The sequence below is a fragment of the Pan paniscus genome, chromosome 16 (assembly GCF_029289425.2).
Source record: "Pan paniscus chromosome 16, NHGRI_mPanPan1-v2.0_pri, whole genome shotgun sequence".
Classification (NCBI taxonomy): Eukaryota; Metazoa; Chordata; class Mammalia; order Primates; family Hominidae; genus Pan; species Pan paniscus.
In genome coordinates, this window is record NC_073265.2 from 64259634 (window position 1) to 64284952 (window position 25319).

General features: G+C 50.4%; 1 protein-coding gene across 7 annotated transcripts in view; it reads left to right on the top strand.

Annotated features, from left to right (window-relative positions):
- Nucleotides 1-25319, top strand: part of PPCDC (phosphopantothenoylcysteine decarboxylase) — a 42914-nt gene that overhangs the window by 11733 nt on the left and 5862 nt on the right. For 2 of the 7 annotated variants that reach the window (XM_003811080.5, XM_057299933.2), the window contains 4 exons: nucleotides 9144-9239; nucleotides 10089-10217; nucleotides 14272-14440; nucleotides 14869-15459. In XM_003811080.5, the coding sequence (XP_003811128.1) occupies nucleotides 9144-9239; nucleotides 10089-10217; nucleotides 14272-14440; nucleotides 14869-14954 (480 nt within the window). In that variant the 3' untranslated portion in view covers nucleotides 14955-15459. Of the gene's footprint in view, nucleotides 1-9143; nucleotides 9240-10088; nucleotides 10218-14271; nucleotides 14441-14868; nucleotides 15460-20420; nucleotides 21034-21477; nucleotides 25315-25319 lie in introns of those variants that run through there. The other 5 variants (XM_034939151.3, XM_034939152.3, XM_034939149.3 and 2 more) reach the window with 4 other exon arrangements.

Genomic DNA, 25319 nt, shown 5'->3' on the forward strand with positions numbered 1-25319 from the left:
TGGAATTTGTGGATTCCTATCTTGGTCTGCCTTGCAGTTAGGGGTTACCTGTACCCCACCTATCTGTTAGACTGAGCCCTAGCAGAGGCCAGAGCTTGGATCTTATCAGCCCTGCCCCCACCATATAAGAGGCTTAGTAAATGTTTGCCGAGTAGAGGCATCATCATGAGCCATGGAACCCACTGAGCCAACTGGAACTCCCTTGGGGTTTTGTTAAGGAGGCCACCTCCTTCACAGCTCCCGCGCCTCATGTGCCAACCGCACTGGGCCCCAAGAATCCTTTGCCCTAGAATGTACCCACCACTCCCCTGCTCAGGTTAGTGTCAGCTTCTTAGCTGGCCGTTAGGACCTGGGCACAGATCTGGAGCATGCCATTGTCAACACTGGTAGACCCAACGTCAGAGTCCTCTGCTGTGCGTCCTGGCCCAGAGGACTGGGCCACCAAAGCCCTGGGTTCCTTGTCTTGTCACAGATTAAGTGCGGGGCTACCACTTCCTCTTTAGAATCCTCCTTGGTCTCCAGTGGAGGCATCATCACGCCCTACTAGAAACGCCTGCTCTCCAGCCACTCAGCTCTTAGTTCCAGTTGGGCTCTTCTCCTTTTCTTGTATATGCCAGAGCTGTGCTATCTGATATATTTAAATTTTCTTGTATATTCCAGAGCTGTACTATCCGATAAATGTAAATTTGAATGTGGCAGCCGCTTGCCACATTCAAATTTAAATTTAAATTAATTAGAATTTAATAAAAAATTCAGTTCTTCAGTCACAGCAGTCACACCTCAGATGCTCAGTGGCCACATGTGGCCAGTGCTGCCACACCCTACGGCACAGGTAGGGCCGTTCCCATCATTGCAGAGATGGAAATGCTCTTCACGGATAATGCTGTAGAGTTGTGGTTCTCAACGGGGGTGATTTTCCCTCCCAGGGGACATTGGATAATGTCCAGAGACATTTTTGGTTGTCCTAACTTAGGGATGGTGGTGCTACTGGCTCTTGGTTCTAGTGGGTAGAGGCCAGGAATGGGCTTGGCGGTGGAGACTCAGGCCATGGGATTTGTCTCATCCTGTGGCTGCAAAGCGCCTCTCCACGAGTTCCTTTGATAATCTGCCCCAGAAGTAGCCTGGCCACACTAGGGGCCTGAAGTAGAAACGGGAGGTATCACTCTAAATCCTGATTCCATTTCTCTTGACCAGACCCAAATCAGGATTCCTGATGTCTCTTCAGCAAAGAAAAGGAAACTAGACTTGCCAACTGGTTTCAGGAAGGAATCTCTATACATGCTAGATAAAATGCAGGCAGCTTATGTAATAGGGTCTGTCCAAGCCTCAGTCACATACACAAAGAGATTTAGCTTAAAACTATTAGCTGTAAAAACTTTTCTCAGATAGGCTGATCGTGGTGGTTCACACCTGTAATCCCAGCACTTTGGGAGGCTGAGGTGGGCGGATCACTTGAGGCCAGGACTTTGAAACCAGCCTGGCCAACATGGTGAAACACTCTTTCTACTAGAAATACAAAAATCAGCTGGGCGTGGTGGCGCACAACTGTAATCCCAGCTACTCTGGAGGCTGAGGCAGGAGAATCTCTGGAACCCAGGAGGCAGAGGTTGCAGTGAGCCGAGATAGTGTCTTTGCACTCCAGCCTGGGCAACAGAGCAAGACTGTGTCTCAAAAAAAAAAAAAAAGGAAAAAAACTTTTTTCTAAGTGGTGTCAGCAGGGGACCAAGCCGGGAGCTGCCTTTCAGGAATTCTGTAGCATATGGGGGATTCTTTTTTAATGCCCAGCGCTGCTTCTACCAGGACCCACAAAGGTGTAAGAGAAAGCCAAGGAAGCCTCCTGCCCTCAGGGAGTTTCTGCCCTGCCAGGGCTCCTTGGCATTTGCTGGGAAAAGGTCAAGGTAAATGAGTAAACGGTCAGAATTATTTAGTATCATAGAAGATAACACATGGTTTTATTTATTTATTTATTTATTTTAATGTGTACAGGGCCCAGCCCTTGGCTCCCAGGACCTTTTGGTGGAGTGAATGAAAATAAAAGAACAAAGCCCATAGGGCTGATGAATCAGATCAAGTGACATCCCTCTAAAACCAGAAAAACTAGTCTGGGCCTGCTAGACAGCACTGGGGTCAGTCAGGGTCACCTCCAAGGAGAGTCAGCTGCTTCAGTGGGTCAGAGGTGGGGCATCAGGAAGGACCCGCCCATCACATACTCTTCGCATTACTCCTTAGTGAAGACCTTGACCCCAGGAGGCTCCCTAACAATGTGACTGTAACCTGGGAGGGTGGCTAGAGAGTGGAGCCTCTTAGAGGTTAGGCAGAGAGCTTAGAGGGAAGATCTCAAGCAGGGTGAGAGGCTTAACAGGACCCTGGGTGGAGCTCCCCAGGGGACAGTGGGGGCCTAAAGGCTCTGAGACCTTGAGTGACGGTGTAGGGAAGGAAGAAAGGGTAGAGCTGAGAGGGAGGCGAGAACCCCTGAATCAAGGGCATTACCAATTTGGGGATGATTCTTTTTATTTTTTTATTGATTGATGATTGATTGATTATTTTTTTTTGTAGAGAAGGAGTTTTGCCCTGTTGCCCAGGCTCATCCCAAACTTCTGAACTCAAGCAATCCGCCCGTCTCTGCCTCCCAAAGTGCTGGGATGACAGGCATGAGCCACCATGCCTGGCGCCCAATTTGGGGATGATTCTGAAGGCCAGCACTAGGCAAGGTCCTCCGCTTTGCAAACTGGAAGATGGTTTTGGGAGCTGGGGAGAGTGGAGGACCTAGACCTTCAGGAAGTAGCTTTCCAAATTTCAGAATAGAGGCGATGAACCTGGGACATTCTTAAGTAGCAAATGGTTCAGGATGGTTGGGAAGCTCTTAGAAATGAAAGATGGTGGTCCCATGAGCAGAAGCAGGCAGTGTATTAGCAGAGATGTGGTCTCTGGCTACCTGAAGCCTTCTGTTGAAGGAGCTGGAAAACAGTTAAGTGGAAGGGAGGACATGTAAACAGAGATGAAGGAAGAATGTGGTCCAGAGCCCCCCAGGGTGAGCTGAAGCTTATGGCAAAACTCAGGAGGCTTGAGAGGGCTGTTTTATGTATTTGGAAGAAGAACAATGAAGCAGTGTCTGGTGCTGGAGGCCAGTGGTAACATTAGCAGAGGATAAGAAGAAATGGGAGGGGCTGGGCGCGGTGGCTCATGCCTATAATCCCAGCACTTTGGGAGGCAGAGGCATGTGGATTGCCCTAGCTCAGGAGTTCGAGACCAGCCTGGCCAACATGGTGAAATCCTGTCTCTAGTAAAAATTCAAAAATTAGCTGGGCATGGTGGTGCATGCCTGTAATCCCAGCTACTTGGGAGGCTGAGGCAGGAGAATTCCTTGAACCTGGGAGGTTGCAGTGAGCCGAGATTGCGCCGCTGCACTCCAGCCTAGATGACAAAGTGAGACTCTGTTTTTGTTGTTGTTGTTGTTTTTAACAAAGAAATGGGGGGATTCTTTGATCTCATTTTGTTCGTCTTCTCTTTTGAGCTTGTGGTGGTAGGAGGGACCTGAACCGAGGCTGGGTGATTCATCTCCTGTCCTGGGGAAGTTCTCTCCTGGGGTGCTAGGGTACTGTGGTTGGTGACCTACAGGAAGTGTGGGAAACGTCAAAGGGGCCAGGGGCAGGAGATGGCTAGTGTCCATTTATCAAAAAGGTGAAGGAGGTGAGCTCCACAAATTGCTACAGATGAGGCTTGTAAATGCTAAGAGAAGCTAGATTGGGATCACTAGGAACAAGACATATCGATTTTAGTTTATGTTTTGGATAGTAGACAAAGTATTTTTCGATTTAGATGAGGCCTTTGATGGAATCCTAGGACCTCTCCCTAGACCACCTGGGGATGTTGTCAGCATGTTATAGCCAGTGAAAGATCCAACTTGGAAAGAGTCTCTTCTTGGTTCTTTCTCACCCCTTGCTCTGCTGCCACACCCACGTCCGTGGACATTGTGGGTGGCCTCTGCCCTTGACTTTGTTCTGTTCATAATTTGGATTAGTGTCTCTGGGGGCTACTGACGGTGGTGCTGGCTGAGAGGAGGAGCAACAGGATTGAGCTCTCAGGAGCTCTCTGTAGGCTGAGCAAACAGCAGAACAACTCTGGTGAGGGGAAGTTTACCAGGGAAATGTGAGGGACTGCATTTGGGACCAGAAAAATAACTGCTCAGATACAGCCTGGCGCTTGTGGCTTAGTAGCAGCATGAATGAGAAGAATTTTTTTGAGTTTTTGCTGATTGCAAACTCCATACATCAGCAGAGGGACGTGGCCACCAGAAGAGCTGCTGTGGGCTCAGGCTGCACCAATAGACATGACGCTCTAGTTTCTTCATGAACCTAACAGTGGGGTTGCCTTCTCCGACCCCTGGAGGCAGAGTAAATGGCTCTCACCTGTGGGTTCGTCACTTCTGGGAAATTTAACTTTTTTTTTTTTGTAATTTTCTCCTATTTTTCTGTTCTCTCTGGAACTCTAATCGTCAGTTTTTTTAACCTACTGAATTGATTCGATTTTCTCATCTTTTTTCTACTATTATCCGTTTCTTTATCTTTTTTTTTCTCCTTTCTGGAGGATTTCTTTTAGACTTGTGTTGAATTTTTTATTTCACTATTTATAATGTTAATTTCTAAGAGTTCTTTTTTGTTCCTTGAATACTCATTTTAAAAAGTGTTATGTTCTTGTTTCTTGGGTGTAGTCTCTCATCTTTAAGTTTTCTTCTCCCTCCATTGTCTCTGGGTTTCTATTTTCTGTTTGTTTATGTAATCTCTTTCTTGCTAGAGGACTCTCCTCAGATATGATACTCCTTGGCTGTTCTTATTTGGGTGCCAAAAGTTGATTGGAAACTCTGCCTTCACTGCCAGGGACTTGGTACTCATCTGGTATTGAAATGTTTTGTTGGTGGACCTCTGAATTCCATATATGAAGGTTTCCTTCCCTACCACATCTCCCTACTCCCAGGGTTATTTGTTTTTTCCAGAAGGACCCTATCAGTAGTCTCCTGCCTGGTTGACCTTGCGTTCTTAGGGTCAAGTAGGGGAAGCAGGCTTGGGTCTCTGTTTGGTCTGTAGATACTCACTTCTGCTCCAGGACTCCTTTGGCCTCTGTTGTGCTAACTCTGCAAGGGTAGTATGTTTGGCTGCCTGGGGTGGGAAGAAGACCTGGGGGGACTTTAGCTGTCCTGGGGGGACCTTCTACAGGTCAGGAAGTCCTCCTGTATTCAGCTATCTGCCTCATGCTCACCTTTGTGGTACTCACTGCCTCAAGTCCTAGGCTCCTGGGCTCTAATTGGCTTGTGTCTCAGTTACTGTGTAGGCTTTGGATATTTTCTTTTCTCATCTAATCTAATCTGATCTTGTAGGATCTGCTCTGCTAGTGCTTCCTTTCGCTTCCATCTTCTGAAAGCGCGTTGGCACGTCTTAACTGCTGTTGGTTCCTCTTCTTTTTGTTCTTGAGAATTTACTTCTTTTCTTTCTTTTTTTTTTTTTGAGATGGAGTTTCACTCTTGTTGCCCAGGCTGGAGTGCAATGGTGCGATCTCAGCTCACTGCAACCTCCACCTCCCAGGTTCAAGCGATTCTCCTGCCTCAGCCTCCCAAGTAGCTGGGATTACAGGCATGCGCCACCACACCCGGCTAATTTTGTATTTTTAGTAGAGATGGGGTTTCTCCTTGTTGGTCAGGCTGATCTCGACCTCCCCACCTCAGGTGATCTGCCCACCTTAGCCTCCCAAAGTGGGATTACAGGCGTGAGACACCGTGCCCGGCCGTTCTCTTCTCTTCTCTTCTATTCCTTGACAAGGTCTCACTTTGTCACCCAGGCTGGAGTGCAGTGGCATGATCTTGACTCACTGCAGCCTCGACTTCCTGGGCTCAACTGATCCTCCCACCTTGGCCTCCAGAGTAGCTGGGACTATAGGTGTGCGCCACGATGCTGGCTAATTTTTTTGTATTAGAGATGTGGTTTCACCACGTTGCCCAGACTGGTCTTGAACTCCTGGCCTCAAGCAATCTGCCTGCCTCAGTCTCCCAAAGTGCTGGGATTACAGGCGTGAGCCACTGAGTTTAGATCTTTTTAAAAAAATTACTTTACTTTTATTTTAATGGGCTTCTGGGAGGGAGCAGAGTTTACCTTATTTAACTAAAAGCTTTTTCTTCTATTTAACCTTTATATGTTCTTTTGCTTTAAATGTATCTTTTTATACAAGATATTGATGGATTAAACAACATCCAAGATAAGAATCTGAATTTTAATCCAGAAGATGAGCCTGTTATATATTTACTATAATTATTATTATATAAGGATTTACCTATGCTGTCTTATTTAATGCTTGCTTGCTTTTTATTTTTTTATTTTTTTATTTTTTTTGGAGATAGGGTCTCACCCTGTCACCCAGGCTGGAGTGCAGTAACTTGATCTCTGCTCACTGCAGCCTCTGCCTTCCCAGGCTCAAGGGCTCCGCCCACTTCAGCTTCCCGAATATAGCTGGGACTACAGGTGCACACCACCATGCCTGGCTAATTTTTGTATTTTTTGTAGAGATGGGGGTCTCACCATGTTGCCCAGGCTGGTGTTGAACTCCTGGGCTCAAGCAGTCTGCCTGTCTCGGCCTTCCAAAGTGCTGGGATTACAGGCATGAGCGTAATCCCATTACTGCTCCCGGCCAAATGCTTTATCATATATTCTCTCTGCTTCTTTTTCTCCTTTCGTATCCTTTATGTGTAGATTGAATTTCCTTCTGTGGGTTTGAAAGGTAAAGGTTATTCTTCGTATGGTTACCATAACTTATTGTGCCCTCTTCTTTACCTCATCACTATCTTGTGTCTTCCCCACAAAAGAGACAGGGCCTTCAGCATGGCCCCGCCCTGCCCTGCTCACCCAACCTGTGCTGGCCCAGTGGCATCTCCAGGACTGGGTTCCGGGGAGGGATAATGCAGCCCTGCTCATTTGCCATCTTACTCAGAACTGGGCAAGGCTTATTCAGGGCCATCCTAGGGAGACTCCAGCATTCAGTGGGGGTTTGGTTTAAATGACCTCTAGGCCGGGCATGGTGGTTCATGCTTGTCATCCTAGCACTTTGAGAGGCCAAGGTGGGTGGATTGCTTGAGCCTAGGAGTTTGAGATAATTCTGGGCAACATGGTGAAACACTGTCTCTACCGAAAATACAAAAAATTAGCTGGGCATGGTGACATGCACCTGTAGTCCCAGCTACTCAAGAGGCTGAGATGGGAGGATCACCTGAGCCCAGGGCAGTTGAGGCTGCAGTGAGCCATGATCACACAACTGCACTCTATCCTGGGCAATGGAGTAAGACTCTGTCTGTAAATAAATAAATAAGTGATGGACCTCTGAAAAGGTCCTTGAGGTTTTTTTGCAGGTTCTGGGCATGGTAGATCCTAAGGGGGAGTGAGATGGAGAATGGACAAGTCAATAGAACTCAGAACGCCAGACTTTCTGAAGTTCTTCCTCAGTCTTCTTCTCTGAGACTTCTACTCCTTGGTCCTAGCTTTGTTCCTAGGCGCTGTGCTGCTGTGTCACCCACCCTGCCCTGTACAATATGCAGGAAGCAAGCGAGGAGGGGGTGCCTCGGAGAGACAGTAAGGAGGAATGAGGACAAGGTGGAATTGGCATGGGCACGTCCTACAGAGTGAGAGGCAGGCCTTAGGGCACCACGTCGCTCTCACGTAGGAATGTGTGTCCAGCAGCGCCTAGCCTTCAGCTTTTCACAAGAACTCAGGAAATTGAATTTTCTATGCGAAATCTTCCAACTTGGACATGTTGGCTCAAAAATGTTAATAATCTTGTGTAGGCCAAACAGCATGTCTATAGGCTGGGTCTGGCCCAGACATGGCCCATGACTATAGCTCTGGCTGGTTGATGGTTCTGTCCTTGTCACCCTTGACTTTTCTTTCTTCTGGATAAATGTCCAGAGAAACAAATGTCCTCTCCTGATTCATTGGTTTCCCCCAAAGATGTGGTTCCCTACACCCCCCTCTCCCCAACAGCTACTTCCTCTGGGCCCCTGTACTTTGCCAGCTCGTTAGCCTAAATTCTTGTTTTACAGGCTGGGTGCGGTGGCTCACGCCTGTAATACTAGCACTTTGGGAGACTGGGGTGGGTGGATCACCTGAGGTCAGGAGTTTGAGACCAGCTTGGCCAACATGGTGAAAAACCTCGTCTCTACTAAAAACACAAAAATTAGCCAGGCATGGTGGTGTGCACCTGTAATCCCAGCTACTCGGGAGGCTGAGGCAGGAGTATGGCTTGAACCTGGGAGGCGGAGGTTGTGGTGAGCCGAGATCATACCACTGCACTCCAGCCTGGGCGACAAAGTGAGACCCCATCTCAAAAAAAAAAAAAAAACCTTGTTTTACAAATGATAGCCAACCCATCTAGTGCCCTTCACACTCCTGGGTGCTGTTTCTCACAGCCATGTGTTCTGTTAAGCAGATTGCAGGCAGCCCTGGTTTGCGTTAGTAATTTCTTAGTGAATGGGTAGTGTACACCGGGTAAACCTCATTCTCACCCCATGAGTGTAGGGCACACACAGGCTGGGTTCTCCAGGAGCCTGTCTGCAGCCTGTGCCCACGAGGACTTGTTCCTAGAAGTACGTGAAGGGATACTGTCTGCTTTCTCTTCGGGTCATGCATGCACAGAGGACATGCCGTGCCCCAGCCCCCAGCGCCTTGGCCTGCAGAGGGCAGAGCTGCTGTGTGGCACAGAACTCAGGACCTATGAGCCTCCTTGGGTGGCCCCTCCTGCCTGCTGTGGCCTCTGCGGCCCTGGCCTTGACTTCCTTTCCTGTCACTTGCGTGCCTCTGCCACTGGGCCTACCTCTGCCCGAGTGGCAGGAGCTTGCAGCTTTGTATATACGGGCAGTTGGTGACTCATTCCTCAGCAGCCCCTCAGATAGGGAAGTGAAACAGCCACACCTGGTAGGGCCTGACCTTTGGGTGACAGCAGAAGTAGCTAAGCAGACATGGGGCTTGCAGCTAAGGAGGGAAGTCCTCTCTAAAGCCAGCCTGTGAAGACAGCACTTGCCTGCCCTGACGCTCCTGTGGCCTCCAGGCCTGTGGCTCTGGTAACAGTTTCTTCCTCCCTCCCCGCCACCCCCTTTTTCTTGGTGACAGCTGGAAGTAGCAGTGGTCACAACTGAGAGAGCCAAACATTTCTACAGCCCCCAGGACATTGCTGTCACCCTCTACAGCGACGCTGATGAATGGGAGGTCAGTGCTGGGGCCCCTGGGCTGAGTTCCATTGAGTTTCCACCAGCAGGACAGAACAGTCCTCCCTACGGCCTATGGTCTGGCAGCTGGAACAGACAGGCTGGGCTCAAGTCTGTGGTCAGGGCCCTCTGGGCAGAGGCAATGAAGAAAACATCTGTCTAGCTTCTGGCCTGCAGGAGGCCCTAGTCTCCTCCCGGCCCAGGCAGAGCTGGGCTTTGGCCTGGTGCCTGAGGTTGAGTGTCCTTGTACTTATCTGGGCTGATGAAACCACAGAGGAGCTCTGTTCCCACTACCCTTGTCCACGTGGCTCCTGGCGTCAGGGCTGAAGAGAACGCCTCACTTCCCACGGCCGCCGGGCTCTGCTGCATCTCCCCTGCGGATGGGTGGGCACTGGCTGATTCACCAGACGCTGAGTGTGGGCCTCACAGGGGTTCCCTGCCAGACATTTTCAAACATTCTTAGCCTAGAACATTTCCGGCTGGCCTGTCTTCCCCGCCCCCACCCCCTCCATTTCTCACTGCCCCGGAGCTTTCCACTGGCTTGGACAACCCAAGCATCCGCCTCAAGCAGACAGGCCGGGAGCTCCCTGCCAGATGTCAGTTCTCTTGAAAGCCAAACCATGAAGGGAATAGCTCAGAGAGACAAGGGGCACTTGTTTCCTCAGGTCTGGTTCTCTCGGCTGCTGGCTCCATGGCTAGCGCTCGCCAGCTTAGCTGCAGGAGGGAACGGAGGTTGGCCTGGGCAGGGCAGGTCAGTGGGTTCCTCAGTCTCCTGACTTACCGTACCTGGCCTGCCTTGGCGCTGCATCCTGCTTCCTCCACACTGACCCCTTTTTCTTCCCTCTGCCAGATGTGGAAGAGCCGCTCTGACCCAGTTCTGCACATTGACCTGCGGAGGTGGGCAGACCTCCTGCTGGTGGCTCCTCTTGATGCCAACACTCTGGGGAAGGTGGCCAGTGGCATCTGTGACAACTTGCTTGTGAGTGATGTCCTGGTGCCCTCGTCCGTCCCTGGGCCTCACACCCAGTTTGCTGAGCTGCAGACATCCTTGTACAAGGAGACCTGCTGCTGTGGGGCCCCGGTCTGCCCAGGGAGATCGTGCTCCGCCATTCCCCACATCGCCCCCAGTGCTCTCACCTTCTCTGTAGCACATGGGCACAGCCCTGGTCCTGATGGGTCAGTGTGACCTGCCACTGCTCCCCAGGAGTGTCCCCCTCTCCCCTGCCCTTGCACCCAGCCAGGTGCCCACAGGAAGACCCTTCTTCCTTGCTCTTTGTCCCTCCTCGTGGGCTGCCTGGGTGTGCTCTTCCACTGTCTCTGCCCAGCCCCATCGCCTCCCGCTTCAGCTCTGCCTTCTCCGCAGATCTGGGTATACACGTGGGCAATGTAATTGGGGGTTCACTTCTTCATAGATGGCTCATATACACTTTATCACCCTTGTAGCTTTCCTATATATTAGGGGAAGCTTAGAGGGGAAGAGGGGAGAAAGACGGGGCAGTGGCGAGAGCCGATGGGTGGTAGGGAGAAATGGAAGTCCAGCTGTCCAAAGCGGGCACTGTCCTAGGCCTAAGATGCCTCCAGGGAGCTGTTGCCCTTAAAGGGGAGCTGCCTTTGTTTATATGATCGTCCTGGGAAGATTTGGGTGTGATTTCTCTCCTCCTTCTCCCTAATTGCCACCCCCCACCTCATTTATTGAGCTTTCGCCTACCACGTACTGTACTGGGGTCTGTGCTGAGAGCCTCACAGGACACAGGGAGCTCCCAGGCTGGAAGGAGAATGCCAGGCTTGATCACCCATGCCGTTGGGAAGGGAGTATCCTCTGGTGAGGGGTACAGTCCTGAATGACCCCAGTCAGTCCTTTCTATGGAGTCACCACCTTGCATAGTGCTGGGCCTGTGGTAGACATCCAATAAATACTTACTGCATGTATGCGGTAACTAGCAGTTTTACTTTTGCGAGTAGCTGGGAGTTTTTCAGAGTTTCATGTGGTGAAGAAGGTGGATGATGAAGCTGGGACAGGATGTTTTTTGGGGTCACAGATTAGTGTTCTTGTATACTTGTCAATGGGCTCCTAAGGCACTCCTCAAAGAATCTGCCAGTGATTTAAGCATCATTTGAATAAGAGCACAGGGTGAGCAGAAGAACAACTTGTGTGGCCAGGAGCAGGGGTAGGGAGTGCAGAGAAGAGAGAGCCTGGGTGCAATGTCATCAAGAAGGCTTTCCCTATAGTCCTAGCTACTTGGGAGGCTGAGGTGGGAGGGTCGCTTAAGCCCAGGAGTTCTAGGCTGCAGTGCCCCTTGATTGTGCCTGTGAATAGCCAGAATAGCCAGTGCGCTCCAGCCTGGGCAACATAGCAAGACCCTGTCTCTAGTTAAAAAAAAAAAAGGGAAAAGGCTAGGCATGGTGCCTCATGCCTATAACCCCAGCACTTTGGGAGGCTGAGGCAGGAAAATTGCTTGAGCCCAGGAGTTTGAGACCAGCCTGAGCAACATGGTGAAACTCCATCTCTACAAAACATATTTTAAAAATTAGCCAGGTGTGGTGGTGCATGCCTGTGGTCCCCAGCTACTCGGGAGGCTGAGGTGGGAGGATCGCTTGAGTCCAGGAGGTCAAGGCTGCAGTGAGCTGTGATTGTGCCACTGTACTCCAGCCTGGGCTACAGAGGTGAGACTCTGTCTCAAAAAAACAAAAAGGCTTCCCAGCAGCACTGGTGCCACAACTGACATGGCAGCTGCAGCTAGAACAGTTGAGTTTCCTGGCTGCTCTCATCAAATTGGGTCAGAGTTGTGTGTGGCCAGCACCATCTCACCAAATCTCCAGGCTCCCTGCTGGCGGGTCAGCAGCAGCTGGTGTGACAAAGTACTGGCCTCTGGGAGCTAAGCCCCGGCCTGGGCCAGCTCTGCAAGGGCGCTTTCCTTCTTCCTGCAAGCTCTGCTTCTCCTTTTCCTTCTAAGCTGCCATCACTTCATGAAATCCCTGGGCTTCCCTCCTCCAGAGTTGGCTGGGAAGTGAAACATGTTCCCAAGACCAGCCCCCAGATCATTTGCCTCAAAGGTTTTCCCTCGAAGTCACAAATGTTTCAAGGAATCTCGAATTTTACAAAGTTTGAAGTGTGGGCATTGGTGGCCTGTGGCTGTGTCCTCTCTCTGTAGCTGTTTTCTCCCTACATCCCTGAAAGGAAGTTGAGCCTGCTCCTCCCTCCGCAGACCTCTCTTTCCAGCGCCCAGGGCATGGGGTGCTGTGAGGGCAGCATGCTAGGTGTGACCGTGCTCCTGGCCTCCAGGCCTGTGTCCCTCTGTCCTCTAGCCCACTAAGGCCCTGGCCCATTTGTGCTAAACAGGCAGTCGGACCTAGAAAGAGCAGACAATCTCTCTGGGTCACCAGTCTGGCTAGGAGCTGGTCTCCTGACTGGGATCCAGGCCTTCTCCCCTGCCCATGTGAATTCCCAGGGGCAGAGCCTGAAATGTTAAACACAGCACTGGCCAAAGAGATGTCACCGTGGGAACCGAGGCTCTCTTCTCCTCCTGCCTGCTTTCGTGGGTTCAGAGTAGCTGAGGCTTGTCTGAGAGGAGTTGGAGTGCTGGTTTTCACCCTGGTTGGTGTGCTTTGCTTTGAGGGCACTTAGAAAGCCCAGCCCAGCCCTTGCTCCTGCCCTGCACACAGCGGAGCGACTTTTCTAGGTATGCTCTTGATTTCTGCAGAAGCAGCAGGTGGCATGGAGCCAAGAGGAAGTGTGACTGAAACTGTCCACTCATAGCCCGGCTGCCGTATTGAGAGGGCTTGGTGGGAAACTGATGCTGGTGGCTGATGCAAGCAGCCAGGTCCCAGGGCTGTTTGCTGTCCTGCTTCCTCCCTGTCCGTGGGACTTGGGGGAGGTGCTGGTCCTGTCCTATCGGGGCATTGTTCTCTGGACTCCTTCGCTCTTTTCCCAGATGAGCTTCCCTTCAGGGGAGGGGTTTCCAGCCTGTTACCCTGAGGGGCTCACAGCCCTGGAAGAGGTGTCTGGAGTAGTCAGAGCACTGGGAGCTTCTCTCTCCCCCAGGCGGCCCCCAGCCCAGGGAGCCTGTGCCTGTGGGAAGCCCGTGCCTGTGGGAAGCCCAGGAGTCACTGCCCTGGAGCCTGTGCTTTGTGCCTGGCCCTGCGCTCAGAGCTTTGTAGCCATTCTCACCTCAGTCCTCACAGCTGCCCAGGGAGGGACCTTTCTAGAGAGGAAGCCAGGCCCTGGCCTTCAGTCCCATGTCCAGGTTCTCACAGCTAGTAATACACACACAGCTAGTGCTCTCACAGCTAGAGCACAGTCAGGATTTGAACTCAGGGCTACGTAATTTCAAAGTCCGTGGCACAAAGGACTCTGTGAGCTGGATGGCTCCTTTCACAACTGCTCAGGTCTGTGGCTTGGTGGGACGGCCTGGATTTGGGAGATGGTGAGGCTGTGCAGTGGAACATTGCCTGGGTGGTACCCATTGTCTGGGTGTAGGCTTGGATGACTGCTTACCTCTCAGGGAGCAGCTCCCTATCTGTGAAATGGGACAGCACCTTCTTTATAAGGTCTCAGTGAGGGTTAATGAGATCCTATACATGAGAAGGTTTTAGTAACGGCAGATGTTTTCATTGCCAGACTTTAGTTGGCCTCGGAGAGCTGATGTCAAGTAGATGAGCCCCATCTGAGGAGCAGCCTGGTCCTTTTCTTTCTGGTGCAACCAAAAAAGCCTGCCTTCTGCTCCCCAGGGTTGCTTTTCCCAGGAGGTGTGAGCCTACCTGGAGGAGGCTTAGGCACAGGGATACCTGCTGGAGGTCTGAGCGTTGGTTGAGCACCTCCTGTTTGTAGGATCCTGTGCCAGAGCCTGTGGGGAGGTGGAGAGAGGTGAGGAGACACAGCCCCCACCCCTGAGGGATGAGACAGCTCCCTGCAGGCAGGCTGTGCCCAGTCATCTCAAGCCTACAGCTGGGCTGCTGGCTGCAGGGTCTGGAGGGCGGTGGGGAGGGTGGCAGACAGAGTAGCAAGACCCCCACTTCCCTGGCCTTCTTCACAGACCTGCGTCATCCGGGCCTGGGACCGCAGCAAGCCCCTGCTCTTCTGCCCGGCCATGAACACCGCCATGTGGGAGCACCCGATCACAGCGCAGCAGGTAGACCAGCTCAAGGCCTTTGGCTATGTCGAGATCCCCTGTGTGGCCAAGAAGCTGGTGTGCGGAGATGAAGGTGGGTGTCTTGCCAGGCTTATAGCCCCGGGCTGTAGAAGGGGCTCAGCTTTGGGGTCATATCTCAGTTCAGTTCCTGGCCTGTTAATGACCTTAGCAAACCATTCTCTGAGCTTAGCTTTCTCAGCTGGAAAATGGGAATCGTAATTCCTGCCTCCAGATTGGTAGGGTAAAATGGGATGGAATGTGTAAAGTACCTGGTAGAGTCCCTGGCACGCAGCCCACACGCAGTTAAGGATGGCTACTGGAACGAGTCCCAGGGTCTCGCCAGGGGTCTCGGGAGAGATCTGATGTGTCTGGCTCAGGCAAAGACAGACCTTGCCCTCTCAGGCCTTGGGCTCTGGGTGGAGCACTTGGAGCAATGGGCAGGGGTCTGCAGGGCTACAGGCACTGTTGGCCTGTCTGGCCACAGCGGAATTTTGCTCCCAGGTCTCGGGGCCATGGCTGAAGTGGGGACCATCGTGGACAAAGTGAAAGAAGTCCTCTTCCAGCACAGTGGCTTCCAGCAGAGTTGACCTGGGATTTCTGTCATGGGTGTCCCTCTGTACTCAGAATGGGTTCAGGCCAAGTCGGTGAAGATGGATGTTGGCAAAATAGGAGGATACCCTCATTTGCTGAATGGGGGGCCTGCTCTGAGCCTGCCCAGGGGCCAGGCCTGCTCCAGGTTAAACTGGACGGAAGGCCCAGGTCTCAGTTTCTTTCAACCAGGAGAGGCCGCTGCCTAGAGCCCCTCCCCACCTTTTCCTGGATGGGTGAGGCAAGCCAGGAGAGCAAGCAGTGTTGTCCTCACGGGAGGAGGACTGAGCGACTGGGAAAACTCGGCTCTACATCTCACCCAGAACGGCTTTTAGAAACACCACAGCTGGAGAGTCCTGGCTGAGCCTTGGGAGTTTCAGCTCTTTGGCGGGGTGCCCAGGTGCCATGCAATCAGCAAAGCCTGCGAGTTGGCAGGACTCTGAGGTTTCCTGCAGACCATGCCATGAGATTGAAGGTGCGGGGAAATAAAGAAAAATCACCATTTAGGAGACTCCATTCTTTCCCTACAACCCAACTGTGGTCCCAGAGATCAGGGGGTGTTGCCAGGTGTGGCTGGGGAAGGGTCTGGGTTGACAACTCGCCGGCACTCTTTAGTCCCCCGTATAACATGGTAGTTAAGGATAAAGATCTGAAGCCAGACAGCCCCTAGTTCCAATCCCAGCTCTGCCGCTTACTAGCAGTGGCAGTTTGGTTCAGGACTTAGCCTTCCTGACCTTCACTTGCCTCAGCTATCTTGTTATCCTACCCTCAGGGAGTTGTTGAGAGGATTCAGTGAAATTATGTGTGCAGAATACCCATGCCACTGAGTGCCTGGAACGTAGTAAATGTCAAATCAATGGAAGTTAAAACTAGGCATGCATATATGCCAGAGAGCTTTCCTAGCATTTACTGCAATGCCCTGTCTCATTTTGGGAAAAAGGAAATCCTGGATGCTAAGTTGACACATCCCTTTATGCAAGTGACAGGTAAGCAGCCAGGAGGGTTGACCCTGCCCTGGGTCCCAGGCCTCTTGCCTGCTTCTTGGTTTCCTCTGTTCTCATCCTTTCAGCTTTGCTGGACCTGAGGCAGGGGCCTGGGTGTCTGTGCCTCCCTACCCCCCAGTACACATGACCAAGGGAAGTAGATCCAGAGACAGCATGCACTCTGGCCCAGAAACCCTCTGCTACCCAGCTTTTGACTTAATTGCCATTTGGTGTGGCTGCAGCGGGGAGGGCTTGTCTGCGTATTTGGAGCTGAGGCTGAGGCTGGCTTTCTGCCCTCTGGCTTCCAGGCCAGGTGTGAGGGACATCCCATGTAGGCTCCGAGAGCACTGAGAGTAGAGGTGCCTTGAGGGGACCAGGAAGCCTGCTGGCTGGAATCAATGCTCCAGCAGCCTCCACAGCCTTTATCTCAACAGCACTTGACTTCACCAGGTGACCCTTTGGGATAAAATTGCCTTAGGGCACAAAATAAACTATAACTAAAATGGTAGCATCAAGAACCAACTTCTTTGGCTGGTTTGGGGATGGGGCATGGGGAGAACCTGGGTAACTGAAACCCGGAGACGGTCCCAAAAGTCCATTTACAGGGTTTCCAAATTCCTTCTTGTTCACATTGCCCTTCCTCTCCCTCAGCAACCCACTAGTAAATGGTGAGGCTTCCCAATTTTATTTTTATTTATTTTTTGAGACGGAGTCTTGCTCTGTCCCCAAGGCTGGAGTGCAGTGGCGTGATCACGGCTCAAGCCATTCTCTCTCGTCAGTCTCCTGAGTAGCTGGGATTACGGGTGCCCGCCACCACGCCCAGCTTATTTTTGTATTATTTGTAGAGATGGGTTTTGCCATGTTGGCCAGACTGATGTCGAACTCCTGACCTCAAGTGATCTGCTGGCCATGGCCTCCCAAAGTGCTGGGATTACAGGCGTGAGCCACCGCGCCCAGCCGCTTCCCAATTTTAACAGAAACTGATACCATTTTCTGAGTATTCATCGTGGGCGAGGATCTATGCCAGGGATTTTAGGGAAGGCAGTCACCCAGGGAGATCAACCACAAAGTGCCTGTGTGAAAAGGCCATGGGAGCAGGGAAGTTCACAGGCCACTGTCCCAGAGCTCTGAAAACAGCTGTGGCTGCTCAGCAGGACTGCGCCTTGTTGGCTAGAAGGGAACATATATCCCTGTGGACTCAGGCCAGCTGGAGGCCCCTGTCCCTGGGGGTTCGCCTCTCCATCTCCCACCCACAGCAGTCCTGCATCCCTGCTGCCCATTTTGAAGGGGGGGGTCTGGATGAATGGGTCTGGGCTGGGCCTAAAGAGCCCAGCTGTTCCCTGAGCCAGACTGGAGCTAAGAGGAGCAGGTGCTGCATTTAGCTGGCCCCATCTGCCAAGGAGGTGCTGAGTGGGGAGTGACAATCACTGCTTTCCCCACGAGGGGTCCAAGCACTTGAAGTTACCTTCATCTTGGGGAGAAATGTTTCTCAGAGAAGATTCTAGCCTCCCTGATGATTTTTTATAGAATTCTGGAAGTTTCAGAGAATAGAACATTTGGGTCTGAAATGTGCACTCTTTTGTGGCAGCCATGAGCCCTTCAAGGCTGCTGTGGATGCTGCTGGGTGGGAGGCAGAAGCCACCAAACCAAGGCCCAGCTTCCACCCTGGGCCGCCTCCAGCCCTTCCTGCACCCCGCTGGTCAGGTGCCGCTGCTGCCTCCCCACTGCCTCAGGTCAGGCCCAGACTCCTGGGCAGTACACACCTGGCCCTTTGTGATCTGGCTCCTGCCTACCCTTCTAGCACTGCCCTTTACCACATGCCAACCCTGAAGGGCTCCCTATTCTCTTGCCAGACTGGACAACCTTGAACTGGTGAGGCCTCTTGCCTGTGTACATGCTGCTGCTTTTACTGGGACAAGACTGACTCCCACACATGCCTGTGGATGTACCTGGGTGCTACCTCCTTTGGAAAGCCTTCCCTGGCCAACTGCAACCTCCTTGCCCAGGTTGCCATGGTGCTTCCCACTATTATTTTTTATTTATTTTTATTTTTTGAGATGGAATCTCATTCTTTCGCCCAGACTGGAGTGCAGTGGTGCGATCTCGGCTCACTGTAAACTCTGCCTCCCAGGTTCAAGCAATTCTCCTGCTTCAGCCTCCTGAGAAGCTGGGATTACAGGAGTGCACCACCATGCCCAGCTTTTTTTTTCTTTTTCTTTTTTTAAATTTTTAGACGGTGTCTTGCTCTGTCGCCCAGGCTGGAGTGCAGTGGCGTGATCTTGGCTCACTGCAAGCTCCGCCTCCCTGGTTCATGCCATTCTCCTGCCTCAGCCTCCTGAGTAGCTGGGACTACAGGCGCCCACCACCACGCCCGGCTAATTTTTTTTTTGTATTTTTAATAGAGACGGAGTTTCACCATGTTAGCCAGGATGGTCTCAATCTCCTGACCTCGTGATTCACCCGCCTCGGCCTCCCAAAGTGCTGGGATTACAGGCGTGAGCCATCGCACCTGGCCTGATTTTTTTTTTTTTTTTTTGTATTTTTAATAGAGACGGGGTTTCATCATGTTGGCCAGGCTGGTCTCGAACTCCTGACCTCATGATCTTCCTGCCTTGGCCTCCCAAAGTGCTGGAATTACAGGAGTGAGCCACCGTGCCCGGCCACCACTATTTATTACAACAGAATTGTAATTGTCAGTTTACTTTGTGTCCTCCTAACATTGGGTTCTCTTGGAGAGCAGGAGTTGTCCTGTTCCTTACAGAACCCAGCAAGTCACTCCAAGCTTGTACTGATCAAAAAAGTGGTGTGTGTGTTGGGGCTATTGGTTCCTGCTCCTTTCTGTGCAAGAGACAAAATTTAGCAACCACAAAAGCAAAGATTGATAAATTTGACTATAGAAAAATAGGTTCACTGAGCAACAACCCAAAGTCAAGGTCAAAGGACAACATGCTGGGGAAATTATCTGCAGCTCATAAACAAAGGGCTGATTCTCCTAATATATGAAGAACTCCTATGCATTGATGATAAAAAGACCAAGGGCTGGGCACAATAGCTCACACCTGTAATCCTAGCCCTTTGGGAGGCTGAGGTGGGTAGATTGCCTGAGCTCAAGGAGTTGAGACCCACCTGGCCAACCTGGTGAAACCCTGTCTCTACTAAAATACAAAAAATTAGCCAGACATGGTGGTGCATGCCTGTAGTCCCAGCTACTTGGGTGGCTCAGGCAGGAGAATTGCTTGAACCCGTGAGGCGGAGGTTGCAGTAAGCTGAGATCATGCCACTGAACTCCAGCCTGGGTGACTGAGCAAGACTCTGTCTCAACAAAAAAAAAAAAAAAAAAAAAAAAGAGAAAAAGAAAAAAAAGACCAAGAACACGCATTAAAAAGTGAGCAGAAGATATGAAGAATTCACATTAAAAACAAAAAACAAAACCAAAAACCCAGTCACACAAAGGGCCCTTAAACAGCTACTCAGCCACATTCATGAGGAGTGGTGCAAATCAAGCTAGACCTAAAACTTTTGCCTGTTAGACTGGCGGGGGTGTGGGGAATTGGTGCCCTCATGCATTGCTGGTAGGAGCGTAAATTGATGGCAACTTCACTGGAGAACAATCTGGGAGTATCTATCAAAACTACGTATGCACCTTACCCTTTGACCCAGCAATTCTACTTCTAGGGATTTGTCCCACAGATACACTCACTTCTATGACATTATGTCTAAACAGATTTATTGCAGGCTTGTATATGGTACTGAAAGACCAGGCCAGGCACGGTGGCTCACGCCTGTAATCCCAGCATTTTGGGAGGCCAAGGCGGGCAGATTGGCTGAGCTCAGGAGTTTGAGACCAGCCTGGCAACATGGCGAAACCCCGTCTCTACTAAAAATACAAAAAGTCAGGCGTGATGGTGCATGCCTGTAATCCCAGCTACTCAGGAGGCTGAGGCAGGAGAATCGCTTCAACCTGGGAGGTGGAGGTTGCAGTGAGCCAAGATTGCACCACTGCACTTCAACCTAGGTGACAGAGCAAGACTCTGTCTCAAAAAAAAAAAAAGAAAAATTACATATGCACCTTACCCTTTGACCTAGCAATTCTGCTTCTAGGGATTTGTCCCACAGATACACTCAGTTGTATGACATTATGTCTGAACAGGAGATTTATTGCAGCCTCGCATATGGTGCTAAAAGACCGGAAACACCCTCACTATCTAACAGCCAGGAGATTGGATAAATAAATTAGTGTTCCTTCATACACTGGAACTCTACACAACCATAAAACAAAGTGTTGAGGAAGCTGATTTGGGAAGATTTCTGAGGTACATTGTTAAACAGAAAAAGCGAGGTGCAGAAGAATGTCGCATGCTGTGCAGAAAAAATGGGGGTGGGGAAAGAAAAGGAGGATATATTCTTATTGGCTTGTGTGTGCATCAAATGCCTTTAAAAAGATAAACAGAAAAACATTGTCTATTGTTTTTCTCTTGGCAGGGGAACTAACTGAGTGGTTGAGAAACAAAGATAGGAGGCAGGCCAGGACTCCGTCTCAAAAAAAAAAAAAAGGAGGTGACTTCATTTTTAATTGTTGGGCCAGACGAATATACTATCTACCACAAAATCAATAAATACATTTTAAAAAGAGTTCCTTGTGGTCAGGCACAGTGGCTCACACCTGTAATCCCAACACTTTGGGAGGCCAAGGCAGAGGGATTAGTTTAAGACCAGAAGTTTGAGACAGGCCTAGGCAACACAGTGAGACTCCATCTCTACCAAAAGAAACACAACTAACTGGACATGGTGGCACACGCCTGTATTCCCAGTTACTTAGGAGGCTGAGGTGGGAGGATTGCTTGAGCCCAGGAGTCCAAGGCTGCAGTGAGCTATGGTCATGCCAGTGCACTCCGGCCTGGGTGAGGAGTGAGACTCTGTCTCTAAAAAATTTAATAATAATAAATAAAAATATAAAAAGATTTTTCTGCTCTTTTTGTTTGTTTTTTAAGACAGGGCCTCACTCTGTCATCCAGGCTGGAGTGTAGTGGCACAATCACAGCTCACTGCAGCCTTGACTTTCTGGGGCTCAAGAGATCCTCCCATCTTAGACTCCCGAGTAACTGGGACTACAGGCACCCGCCACCACGGCCCAGCTAATTTTTGTATTTTTAGTAGATATGGGGTTTCACCATGTTGGCCAGGCTAGTCTTGAACTCCTGGCCTTAAGTGATCCACCTGCCTCAGCCTCCCAAAGTGCTGGGATTACAGGTGTGAGCCTGGCCTCTTTCTGTTCTTTATCTGGAAGTTCTTAAAAATGATGGCAGGGAGTTACTGCAAACAAACACACAGACTTGGCAGAGGCATCTGGAAATTTTCTTTTTGTTTTTGAGACTGGGTTTCACTCCGTTACCTGGGCTGACTGCAGTGCAGCAGCACAATCACAGCTCACTGTAGCCTTGAACTCCAGGGCTCAATCGATCCTCCCACCTTAGCCTCCCCAGTAGCTGAGACTACAGGCACATGACACCATGCCCGGCTAATTTTTTATTTTTTGCAGAGATGGGGTTTTACCATGTTGCCCAGGTTGGTCATGAACTCCTGGACTCAAGTGATGCTCCTGCCTTGGCCTCCCAAAGTGCTGTGATTACAGGCATGAGCCACAGTGCCTGGCCTGAAGATATTCTTCAAGGCCTTTGGAGTAGAAATGGGTCTGCTTTTCTTGTCACAAGCTAACAGAGGAAAATGAATTTTGAGTATCCTTGTGTGCTTTTAATAAACCTTTGAGATCCCTGATCTCAAGGAGCTTATGTTCTTATGGGAGAAAGATTCACAGTGATCAAATAACAGCAAACAATGAAAGTGAGACTGTGTGGCATGGACTCTACTTCAGAATTGAGCAGTCAGGATGGGTCCCCCGGACGGAACAGAACTTGGGCTGGGGCCTACAGGAGGACCAAGGATACAAAGGGTGAAGACATGCTGCCATGTGCTTGATGTAGGACACCCAGGGAGGAACTCCGGCTCCACATGCTGGGGAGGTTGGGAGCTGTTCAGTAGGGGAGACACATGGTGAGTGTGGCGTGCGGTCAAGATCAGCGGGGCGGTATGTGCAGAACAGATTGGGTCTGGATTGAGAAGCTGGACTCTAGGAGGAAGCCAGGATGCTGAGAAGGGGAATCTAGGTTGTGCTGAAGGCCTTGACCACACCCCTGATTCTGGAAAAGGGGTGACAAAAGTAACAATGTGAAGAAAAATCAACACCATTAAAAACTGCAAAAACCACGGTCTTTTCCAAAGGTGGTGTGTACTAAAAACAAAACAAAACACAATATCCAACAAACAAACAAACAAACAAAAAACAACCCACTGTCCTTGTGGCCAGTGGAGGGAGGGAGACGAAATGACACTGTATGTGTGTGTTGGTGCAAGATTTATAGCAATCTTCAGCCCCACCCACGAAAAATAATTTTGCTTTGCTTATTATAGTATAGTTTTTTTCTCTCTCCTGACCTCACAGTATTGTTCAATCAGTCTTTGTGGCCAGGCGCAGTGGCTCATGCCTGTAATCCCAGCACTTTGGGAGGCCAAGGTGGGCAGATCACTTAAGGTCAGGAGTTCAAGACCAGCCTGGCCAACATGGTGAAACCCTGTCTCTACTAAAAATACAAAATTAGCCAGGTGTGGTGGTGCATGCCTGTAATCCCAGCTACTCAGGAGGCTGAGGCAGGAGAATTGCTTGAACCTGGGAGGAAGAGGTTGCAGTGAGCTGAGATCGTACCACTGCACTCCGGCCTGGGCAGTAGAATGAGACTCCATCTCAAAAAAAAAAACAAAAACAAAACAAAAACAAAAACAATCTGTCCTGTGGTTCCTGGGCACTTTGTGGTGTGGGATTAGAAAAACAGATTGGTGGTGGCTCACGCCTGTAATCCCAGCACTTTGGGAGACCAAGGCGGGTGGATCACGAGGTCAGGAGTTTGAGACCAGCCTAGCCAACATGGCAAAACCCTGGCTCTACTTAAAAAATACAAACATTAGCTGGGTGGTGGCAGGCGCCTGTAATCCCAGCTACTCGGGAGGCTGAGGCAGGAGAATCACTTGAACCTGGGAGGCAGAGGTTACAGTGAACCGAGATCGTGGCATTGCACTCCAGCCTGGATGACAAGAGCAAGACTCCGTCTCAAACAAATAAAAATAAAAACAGATTGAGATACAGAACTGGGAAGATGGGAACAAACGGAGGAGTGAAGGAATCTTTTTGTTTTTTTTTTGAGCCAGAGTCTCACTCTGTCGCCCAGGCTGGAGTGCAGGGGCGCGATCTCGGCTCACTGCAAGCTCTGCCTCCCGGGTTCACACCATTCTTCTGTCTCAGCCTCCTGAGTAGCTGGGACTACAGGCGCCCACCACCATGCCCAGCTAATTTTTTGTATTTTTAGTAGAGACGGGGTTTCACCGTGTTAACCAGGATGGTCTCGATTTCCTGACCTTGTGATCTGCCCACCTCAGCCTCTCAAAGTGCTGGGATTACAGGCGTGAGCCACCGCGCCCGGCCAAGATTCTTTTTTTTTTTTTTTTTTTGAGATGGAATCTTGCTCTGTCGCCAGGCTGGAGTGCAGTGGCGCAATCTCAGCTAACTGCAACAATTGTGATTGAGGTTCTTTTTAAAGCCCTTTGCAATGTGTGATTCTCTTTGAGTGCAGCTGAGCAGGACTGAACTGTGTGGAGCCCTAGATAAGACTTGGGTTATGGGTACGTGTTACATGTTCTCCATATTGCAAAGTGTTTCTTTAATCTCATTTCACCCTCCTCACATAACAGCTTCACGATGGAGTCAATTAGCATATGTAGCTGTTTCATAGACAAGAAACTGAGGGCCACACAGCCAGTGCAGTGTGCTAGGGTTTTCTCTTTCTGCCCTACAGCTACCTGCAAACAGGCTCCTGCACAGGACTTCTACCCTTATTTGCATTTACCTCCTTGGGATCAGTTGAAACTCCCCTTCCACCACACATCAACATCCCCAGATGCCTGCCCTTTCAGTCCCAACTGGACAGCTCCTTCATTACCTTTTTCTGCTCATGGCTTCCTTCCTTCATGTATTGTGGTTTCTAGGGCAGGATGAAAATCCTAAGTGTCACGCAACTGCCTCTGAGCAAAGAAATCAACCCCAATAACTGACAAGTTGTTTACACTGAGAGCTTCCTGGTGGAACCAAATATTCTACAATATTTAAGCCAGGTTTGGTACCCCTCGCGGCAAGGCAACGGGAATGATCAGGCCAGAAGAACTACCAGTTGTCTCATAGCAAAGGAATGTGGGGAGTGGGTGGGTGTGAGGACAAGAGGCAGATATGTGAGCTACAGGGCTTTTGGAGGACATGCAGCTAATCCAGGTGGAATCTGGGAGCATGTCGTTACCTTGCTGCAATGGGCTCATTTCATGGTGGCTTTATCTGCTGAGATTACATGGTGATGCTTTGCCTGCTAGCCTAGACAGCAGGTCCTTAGGGACTGGAGGCCCAGCAGACTCCCTTTCAGGCCTCTGGATTCCTGGAAGAGGAAGGAGCGTTCAAAGGTGAATTCAAAGGTGCCTTCCATCTGTGTAGGCAAAACAATGTTACCAGCCATAGCGATGGACTTGGAAGCAGCCAACATGAGTTGAACATGAACACATGGATGCTGAAGATCCTTTCTTTCTCTCTTTAAATTTTCTTTTTTTTTGAGATGGAGTCTCGCTCTGTCGCCCAGGCTGGAGTGCAGTGGCGCTATCTCGGCTCACTGATAGCTCCGCCTTCTGGGTTCATGCCATTCTCCTGCCTCAGCCTCCCAAAGTAGCTGGGACTACAGACACCAGCCGCCACGCCTGGCTAATTTTTTTTGTATTTTTAGTAGAGACGGGGTTTCACCGTGTTAGCCAGGATGGTCTCGATCTCCTGACCTCGTGATCCACCCGCCTCGGCCTCCCAAAGTGCTGGGATTACAGGTGTGAGCCACTGCACCCGGCCCTCTCTTTAAAATTAAAAAAAAGAAAGTTTTTTAACTTTAACTAGGTCCTGACCAGACATAAAATTTTTTTAATTAAAAAAATTTTTTGGCCAGGTGTGGTGGCTCACACCTATAATCCCAGTACTTTGGGAGGCCAAGGCAGATGAATCACAAGGTCAGGCGTTCAAGACCCACCTGGCCAAGACGGCAAAACCCCGTCTCTACTAAAAATAAAAAATTAGCTGGGCGTGGTGGCGAGTGCCTGTAATCCCAGCTGCTCAGGAGGCTGAGGCAGAGAATTGCTTGAACCCAGGAGGCAGAGGTTGCAGTGAGCCGAGATCGTGCCACTGCACTCTAGCCTGGGCGACAGAGTGAGACTCCATCTCAAAAAAAAAAGTAAATAACATTTTTTTAA